Raw genomic sequence first — 9585 nt, 5'->3', positions numbered from 1 at the left:
CCCACTCACACATGCACACAGTTAGTTTTATATATAAGATAAATGCAGGTTCACTGAACTATTGCTCATTCACACACAAATTACACTTTTTTCCAACCTTCACTTCCACCTCCACACCTATTTAAAATTATATTCGGGACTACACTCTCAACGTTCAAAATGACCTGTCAACGCCTATGGTCTAGCCTGCAGCTCACCCTGGTGTCACATCTACAACTTAGTTAAAACTTGGAGTACTTACATGCCTTACACAGAGTAATAATTCCTGGTGGGCTCCAGTCACGAGTGACCCCAAGAATCTTTACTGCCAGTAAAACCAGATCAAACTGGTTCTTCCAGTACAGGGTAGAAAGTTTTGTGTTAAAATCTTGACACTTTTTAATTATGTGTAACTTAAATAAACAAAAAAAGCTGATACATTTTTTTGACCATACACATTTTAAATCTAAGTAGTATGAACTGTAGCAGTGAGGGGTTGTATGGACTAAGTTCAACACTTCAGTGGTGTTGTCAGTGTTATAGAAGCTTTTGTTGATAGAAGAAATCCAGCAGGTAATAAAAAACGAATGAGCTGTTGCCTGCAAGCATTAAAAATATAACACTTTTTTAGATTTAAAGAAATGGCACTAGTGGGAGATTAAGGTGGTTTGAGCCAGGACCCCGATGAAAAATGTGGTCTAGGGTTAAGGAACCAGACCTCATTAAAATATTCCAGCATTCTTGTCATGCATGCAGCAGTAACAAACAGGCCCACAACCCTTCATTTAGGAAATGTTTAATGGGAGCATTAACACTCACGCGGGAGGCTGCTGTCATTGCTGCTGGAGTACATCAGCGTGGACCGGATCCATTTCTAACCCACCCTGAATACAAATGGCGTGTTTAAGGAGTTGTTTGAAGAATTAAGGTATTTCAAATGACCTAGAGTGCTTGGAAAACATCTTGCACAGCCTCATTTTTCAAAGATCCCCAATGGGCTATAATGGGCTATAGATGGTATATTATTTTGACGTTTAAAATGTGTCTTAAATCCCCACTTTAGCGCCATTCATTCACTTTATTCATTCATTGTAAAAGGCCCAGCCTATTAAAGTAGAAACCCGCAGATGATGAATCATATATGTGCTTTTCTCAGATTTGTGAGATGTTCAGACCTTGTTATTTTGAATAGTTTGTCCAGTGTTTACCACGCCCCAGGGTTTGCCGACAGCCTCATACGTTCTTGTATAACGGTATTACCTTTGTTTTTCAACATTCCCCGAATATCAATAGGTGGACTAGTGGTTTCAAGCAAATTGGTGTGGTTTTAAAGTTTGTTTCTCTAAAGTATGTATCTCTACAATTCTTCCAACCCATTTTCTATGCATGTAACTTCCCTCGTGCCTTCATGAAAACAGTCATCAAAGACCCCTTGTGAACTTTAGTTTGCAATGATTGCCACACGGCCAGGCCAGAGGAATTCATTTTGCTGCAGCTGAAGCATTTCTTTCTTGCGTGTTGTCATTTGGATTTACTGAGTGTATGTAATTTTCTTTTCCCTGTAGTTATTTGCAGCATCAGGCAACTGCAGACAAAGACGGCTCCCATCATTCTTGATGGTGCCACATGCAAATTATTGAAGCTGCTGATACTGACTATATGTGCCTTCCCTCAGGAGTCTTTGTTTTCAGTGATAGTGGTGTTGGACACTTCTTTTGATGAATGTGATATAGCCTTTTTTCTGTTGCCTGATCCATATCTGTAGCAGGATCACAACAGGGTGGCATTCACTTGGTGCTATTTAAATATGCACACTGTATTTTCACAGCAAAAAGTAATTACCACTTTAATTTTAGGCCTTAGTGTAATAACCATACAACCCAGAGGTGTGGGCTCAAGTCACGTAGCATGTAGCTTACTCTGATACCCACTGTTTGAAAGGAAATCTTATTTAACAGTAAATAGATCAGTTCCTGCTTATCCTTGCACCTCTTGATCGATTGACTCAGTAGCATTTGTTTTGTTTTGTTTTGAAAGTCAGCCTACATCTCATTTCAGAGTAATTGTACTTGTTGTCGTAGTGTCCATGCTGAGGCTATCCATTAATCACACAGATTCATATGCAGGCATTGTGTGATTTTCAGATATTTCACATATTAAAAGTACGACATCAAATGTGAAAACATCATTTTCTAATGGTGACAAAACAAATCCTATCAACGTGTACTTTTTCTGGTCCTTTTGAATATATCACATTGTCCTCATCAGTACATTGAGTTTGTTCGGTTGCCGTGGAAATGTAGATGCAAAATGCCTCTAGGACTTCTCATCCGTATTGACTTAAAAGTGGAGCTTGGCAGATCATTCGTGACCTTGAAATTTCACACACATATTTAACTTTTTGTATTGTCAGGAACAAATATTTCACATGTCATGGTAAACTGTTGTTAATATGCCATCCATGCTGACCAAACCCCGGTTTGAGTCCGGCCAGATACCTCTGTTGTATGTCATCCTCCCATCTCTGTCCCCTTACTTCCTGTCAGCTCTCTTCTGCTGCCCTTTTAAAAAAGTTTAGATTGCCCAGAAAATTTGTCACACATTAGGACATGAATTTCATATGTGTAGTTTTTGTTAATCGTACTCCAGATCATGAATAATGTTATTAAAATGTTGTTGTTTACATTCCAAGCTGTTTAAGACTCAAACCCAAAGTTTCAAACTTGGGACTTGATTTGAACTTGAGTGTCAAGACTTCAGACTTCTTAATGACGTGCAAAACAACAACCTGGACATCTTCCATTATCAAAACAAGACCACTGCCAACAATTGCCTCCAAGACTGGCAAACTCTACTGTACCAAGATGCCAGGGAGGCAGAGAATGGATGGACAACAACAGGATTTACGAGACATCATCTTCATTTTGAGGCCTAACAGTAACTTTGGCATTAGATAGCACGTTCTATTTGTCTCAACCTTGGTCTTGTTTGTTTATAGTCATTATGGAGTGCTGTGATAATGAATTAGATGATGTTTTCCAAGGCTTTCAAGGCATTGTAAATAATACCACAATGTGAGATGGGAAATAGGAACTCTGATACAATGTAATGTAGTTAGTCATCTCAAACACACTCCAAAAGCACCAAATTGTGATGATTATCTGCACCAGACTTTGCTAAAGCTGCTTTATTTTGTGATTATTAGACTGAATTATTGTCTTTTCATTAACTCCTCTCAATCCTCCCATCGCTCACTCTCTCTTGCTTATTTTCCTCCTCTCACAAACACAACCTCTAACCTCCCACACTCTTTTCCTCGCCTCCTTAACTCTTTTATTTTCCTTTCTGTTGCAGTCTCTCCATCCTACATTCTTTCACTTCTGCAACGTGACACATTTTGAATCCTCATGCGCAGCAAGGTCTCTTGGCCTGCAGTGGGCCTTTGCTACAGTGCAGCAGAATTGCTCACTGGCTGCATTATCCAGTAACATGCTCTAAAAAAGGAAAGAAAGTGTAATCGGGCGGGCAGCCCGTGTGCACTGAAGCTTCAGCTTGTACGGTTGTATCAGAGACTCTAATAAGAACAGACAATATTCTTCTGGGGGAGAAAAAATATCAACCTTATTTTCAGGTACAGACTCAGGAAGGTAAACTTTCACTGACCTGAGCCAAGAGTTGTGAAACTCCTTGACAGAGACAGAGAGAGCCTTACTGTCTCATTGCGTTTTTCTCTACCTTTAACTGAATGAGTAACTGAGTGTGCAGTCTGAGCGTCTGCTGTGGAGTTAACTTGCTTACCTGAGTACAGCAGCAACTGCATGTCCTGAAGCAACTCTGTCAGTCTCCTACAAACACAGGCCCACACTATTAAGTCCAGATGACGTTCAGGCCAGAGAGCTAATGTGAACTGGAAGAAAAGTGCACAATACAGTACCTAAGATTAGTTTTAGTTCAGTGTTTTATTGTATCAAGTTACTTTTGAAGATGATAAAAAAAACATCAGGCAATTTCTTCTGATTAGGTTTGTTGGTTTCAGGTCACTGCACTTTCTTAAAATCTTAAAGGGGTACTCGTTTTGCAGTTTTTTGTTGTTGTTTTTTAAGTGGGGGACACAACACAGTTTTATAAAATTAATGGTCAAAATTGATGCATCAGAAGACCGGATATCCTGACTTTTAGTCCTTAGTAGTCAAACTCCAAAAGCACTGGATCCTACATTTCCCATAATGCATAATCAGGGCTTGTTTTCTGAACATTGTTTCCTAAAGAGCCTCAGAAACATATATGCAGTTGTTTTTACAGGCTGGGTGTATCATAATGAGTTGACTTCTTGTATAAAACTGATGAAAAAAAAAAAAAACTATTTATTGAAATATTTGCTAAAGCATATTTTTATTACTTTACTTTACTTTACTTTAAATTTGTAATGATGGACGATTCTCTTTTTCCTTATTTCCTGCTATTTATTTCTTTGGACAAAAAAATGGTCAATTCTCTCCCAGAATGATGCATTCTAAAATGTGCAGCCAATTTGCTTAATTTGAAAAAATGAATTAAAGAACAACCATTCATGCGACAAATATGCAACTTTCAGAAGCATGTAACCTCACATAATGAGAAACAGTTTTGATTTTAATATTAACTCAGTGTTATTTGATTACTCTAAAAACTGTCCATGCATCCAAATCTTAACCACCATAAGAATCACAAATGCCTAAATCTACACTCACATTCACATTTATGAGTTACTTGGAGTCTCCCAGACAAAGAGCAAGAAAGAAAACATGTAAACTTCACACAGAAGCCTTAACTTTGTTGTTGTGAAGTGACACTGCGAACAACTGTTCATTAATTGAGTTAATATTATTATTATTGTTGTTGTTGTTACTGTGGTGTTCCCTGATCCTGGTTTTAAGATGAATAACTTTTTCCTGCTAGTTATGAGCTATAATTTGACTTTCCATCAATAGCACAGAATGGTCCAGTCACATCCACAATGATGCATACTGAACTGTGGACAATTATAAAGGGTTTAAGAACTCATTAAGGACATGCAGGTATGCAACTTCTAGAAGCATGTAAGCCTGCATAAACTGTTTTAAATTAGAGCAGAATTTTATTAATTATCATCCTCAAATATTTGTCAATTCATATTTGAGACAGAATCCATATACAAGAACCCCCAAATGGCTAAATTGCTTCAGTAAAATCAGGTTGTTGTAATGTTACTTGTAGATACATGCTATTGATATTATGCTATTTGTTGTGTTAATATTTTATTGACTGCATACATGCGGTTTGTACTTATGCAATGCGTGTTTCACTGACTAATGTAATCATTTACTCGCAATCACAAACGCAGATGTGATGAGTCCCTGACCCAAGCTTAATCAGAGTGAAAGAGGTTAATGAGGTTAAGTTTAAGTTGCTTGAATGAACAACTACAGGCGGGTACCTCCAATGACCCATGGAAGCCTTATGGGAGGCCCTTTTATTCCTAAACATCATATAACCTGCCAGTGCAAAGTTATAACTAGAGCAGAGTGAGGAGGTATTTAAGGGAATGATGAGGTGTTTAAAGGTAGTTTGCTAATAATAATCAAACCCAGTTGGTTCACAGGTGAAAAAGTGCACGCAACAATGCATTTTGCTGTTAAGTCAGTGTATTCTGAGCTTTTATGATACCTCGGGACAGAAGTGCTTAGCCTAATAATCGGACCTGTTCCTTGAATCAATGAGTGGGATATATACCTTGTTGGTGGCTGGCAGCCCTGCTGCCTCTCCTGAATCTCAAGTCATTCAGTTAGTTAATTCAAAGCTAAGATTAAGCAGAGGACTGCTTTTTAAGTAGGATCTGGCAGATTGTCAAGCCTGCTGAGGGAAGTTGGGTAACTCATACATCTTGTTGTAGAACAGATTGTGCTCGGTGGGGGATGCACCTGGCATGTTTAACCCTGCTGCCCAGGGCTCCTCTGAAATAAGAAGGGCATCAGTCCAAAAATCTGCTTTTTGGTGCCTATCATTCCTTTCCTGCTGGCTCGGAGGACTTTTTCCTCATCGCCACTACATTAGATCAGACAATGTGATAGATTTGCGTGGAGTGGTGCCGAGTTTCTCATCAGTGTTATGATGTCAAATTATAAAATGAGTAGAGATCCTTAAGAACAGAAGGCCCAAATTGAGACGTAGCATCATGCCACAGTGCTGAGCATAATTTAGCAGCAGCTGCTTGGTTTAAAGAAGTGACAAGTTATGATTGGTGATGGTTTTAACTTTTTAACATTATGCATGAGGTGTCCAATTACAGACACATTTGGCCAATTCTTGGTGGTGACTTTAGCTTCTCAAGTTTTTCACATTAGTTGCCTTTTTGCAGGAAACTCCATCCAACACATTCATGGGTGGTTTAGGATAGCACTGCATTTCTGCTGCATTTTCATTCTCTATTTTAATTATTTTTCCCCTTTTCTTACCATCAAAGGAGCACCAGAGACAGCGACGCAGATGACGAAGACGACGAGCGCCGGGTGAGTCGAGGCTGCACCCTGCAGTACCAGCGGGCCCTGGTCAAGGTGTTGACCCAGTTCCACACCACCTCCACAGAGGGTACCGACCAGGTCATCACCATGCTGGGGCCCGACTGGCAGGTTGATGTCACAGACCTGGTCCAGGACTCCCTGAAGGTGGCCGACCCCAGGATAGCTGAGTTGGTGGACAGGACGGTCCTGGTGGGTCTGGAGCTGGGATCCACTGTGCTAAAGGTAAACTGTCCGCCTTCATGCCTCAATACTGAGATATCACATAAATCAGCAGTGAAAAATTAAGTGTCTTGTGATGACAAATGATGCATCTGAGTGAGAAGCGCAAAATAAGACATGGTGTTCCTTGAATGTGCCCTCCACAGTTACCACACACAAAATGAAGATTGAGTTAAAGAGATGAGGAAGAAAGATTTAAAACTTAGAGCTCATTACTCTTTCTGAGTTTACAGCAGCTGTTGCCAGCTGGTTCTTTTAGAGACTGTTGATGCCTTGATAATAAAGGATAATGCAGGTTTATTACAACTTGAGTTTCGCAGTTTTAGCCATCATCTCTTTTGCTTGTGATAACATTGTTTTTACCAAAATATATTGCTGAATTTGTGAACAGTGAAGCCGCTTCAACAAAGTCAGATGGGGTCAAGAAAAACGAGCAGTCTGGCAATCAGACAGGTTGTAAACAAGCCAACACTTTAGCCAGATTATCTCAAGTGAGTGCACCTGAAATGTCTGTAATAATCCTTCATTACACAGGAAAAGTGAGGAAACTACGGTAGATCAAAGTTAAACCCAGAAGACGATCAATAAACTGTGATGGATGGTTGCAACACAAAGTTTGGGTAGTAATTCTACAGTTCATCTTTGTTTTCTCTTCAAAGTAGGTTTGGCTCACCTGGGGGTTTGTTTAAGACTTGTCTGATAGTTTGATTGCTTGTGTTTCTGTTAACTATGTTCCCAGATCTTAGAAATTAACTTGTGGAGCACAATTATCACTAGTAAAAATTGCCTATATAACTATGAATAATACATGTTCACCTCATGTAGTGAAAGAAAACACTCTTAATCTTATGTGTATGTGGCTGTTGATGTCCACTTCCCTCAAGTAAAAGAGCTCCCTGACACTAAGCGCATATAAATGCATCAGCCGAGACAGGTTCAAAAGTCCTTTTAAAGGAAGCGGCACAAGTTATGACTGCTGGGCAGTGATTTACCGACGCTTCACTGGTCATTTATGGGGACAGAGAGAAGTAACGGTTGGTGAGAGTTTTGATCACCATGAAAGATCACAGTTTCAGCCTGTCAGGAGAAAGAATAGTTGCCTGATTGATGTCTCTGATGATGGCGAAATAGACAGGAAAGATATAAGTCGCCAATCCATCATTTTAAATGAGCAATGTATCATTTGTAATCTGTTGAAGGGCATGAATAATTATACATCAATTTACCACCAGACGTAACTTGTCACACTGACTCATAGCAATTGTAAATAAATAAATAAGGTGTTCAGAAATGATTTCATCCCTTAAACAACTTTTATTATGGATTGCTCTAGAACAACATGCTAAGGCTGGTAAGGAAATGTTCATCTTAGTTTAGCGTTTTAGTGCGCTACCATTTGCTAATTAAAACCCAAAGTACAGCGAAGTCAAATAGTTAGATAGTTAGTTAGTTTTGTAAATATTTAGTCAGAAATATTTGAGAAATATTTGACTAATTAAAATTTTGACCGGACGATGACACAAGATGAAAAGTAAGGGATCACAGACATTATAGTTCACCCTGAGGGGAGATGAATGTGTGTACCAAATTACGTGGCAATCTATGCAACAGCTGGAGAGACGCCTCACTCAAAACCACAAATGTGAACATCTTGGAAAAGTCAGGATATCACCAAAGACATTCACGATCTGGGAGCCATGAATGTACAAACGTTTATGCTAATCCATATAGCAGTAGTTGAGATATCTCAGTGGATAGGTGAAAACTTTGACCCGCTTTCGGCACTACATGAAAAATCAAAGGATCGTTAAAGTTTTTATGAGTCATCCTCTGGTTAACATGAATGTCTGTACAACATTTCATAGCAATCCAAGGACAATTTAGATATTTCAGCCTGTACCAAAGTGGGTGAAATGACATGCGTATTACAGGTGGATGTCATTCCTCATTCACTCAGTCATACATCAAAGTTCCCAGCAGGGCACCACTTTCGTTATATTTAAGGCAAATGATCACTGGTCACTGGCCAAATTAAAACTCCAGCTGCCTCCTCCCCTGCAGGTGTGAATGAAGAAATAAAATGTGCAAGGCAAGAAAGAAATCCCTTAAAGTCTAAAGTTAAACAGAAGTTAGATCCCTGCAGAATCATTATCCTTTCAACATGAATGATTGATGGCTTACAAAACTGAAATTACAAATAAGTTACAGTAAAAGAGCCTAATTTCGCAGAGTCCATTTTACAATGAACTGTGATATTATTATGCTGATTTTCTGAAAATGAATAGTGTGTAGCTCAACAATGGTCCTCTTACTGAAATTGTTAGTGTGTCAGAGGATTTGAATCAGTCTTTGAATTTTAGTGGACTGATTCAAACTGTCCACTAGCTCATGAACATGAAAGAAAGGAGCAGCTTTTGTCCATTTAGTTCAATATTTCAGCCAGTCATAGGATTTCTCTCTTTTTGGAACGATGGTTGGGGAGTTTTGCATGAGTAAAGTATTTCTCATTTAAAATTGACAGGTCAGTTTAATTGAAGACACAAAAAAAAATATCTGAGGTTTAAAGTTGAAATGATAAAGATCATCTCTCAAAGAGATCTTAATTATTCTGTAAAAGGTATGTGTATGTCCTGTGATCACAAGGCAGAATGATTTCCAATAATTCACCAAACCTGGTGGGAGTTGGGAGGGGGGGGTTAATCCAGAGGATTTCTGAACAATGGATGCTTCTCAAAGCGAAAAGCCAAACTTGGGCAGAATTCAGGGCAGTCCTCTGATCAGAGATCATTTCATTGATATCTGCAAACATCAACCACTCTTCCAAAGACAGGCAGAGAAGAAAAATAGA

General features: G+C 39.0%; 1 protein-coding gene across 2 annotated transcripts in view; it reads left to right on the top strand.

Annotated features, from left to right (window-relative positions):
- Positions 1 to 9585, top strand: part of tmem132e (transmembrane protein 132E) — a 330786-nt gene that overhangs the window by 303119 nt on the left and 18082 nt on the right. For both annotated transcript variants that reach the window (XM_035667107.1, XM_035667106.1), the window contains exon 7: positions 6461 to 6740. In XM_035667107.1, the coding sequence (XP_035523000.1) occupies positions 6461 to 6740 (280 nt within the window). The remainder of the gene's footprint in view (positions 1 to 6460; positions 6741 to 9585) is intronic.

The sequence above is a fragment of the Morone saxatilis genome, unplaced genomic scaffold, assembly GCF_004916995.1.
Source record: "Morone saxatilis isolate NCDOM2014 unplaced genomic scaffold, NCSU_SB_2.0 Contig20, whole genome shotgun sequence".
Classification (NCBI taxonomy): Eukaryota; Metazoa; Chordata; class Actinopteri; family Moronidae; genus Morone; species Morone saxatilis.
This window is presented reverse-complemented; position numbering and strand designations above follow the sequence as displayed.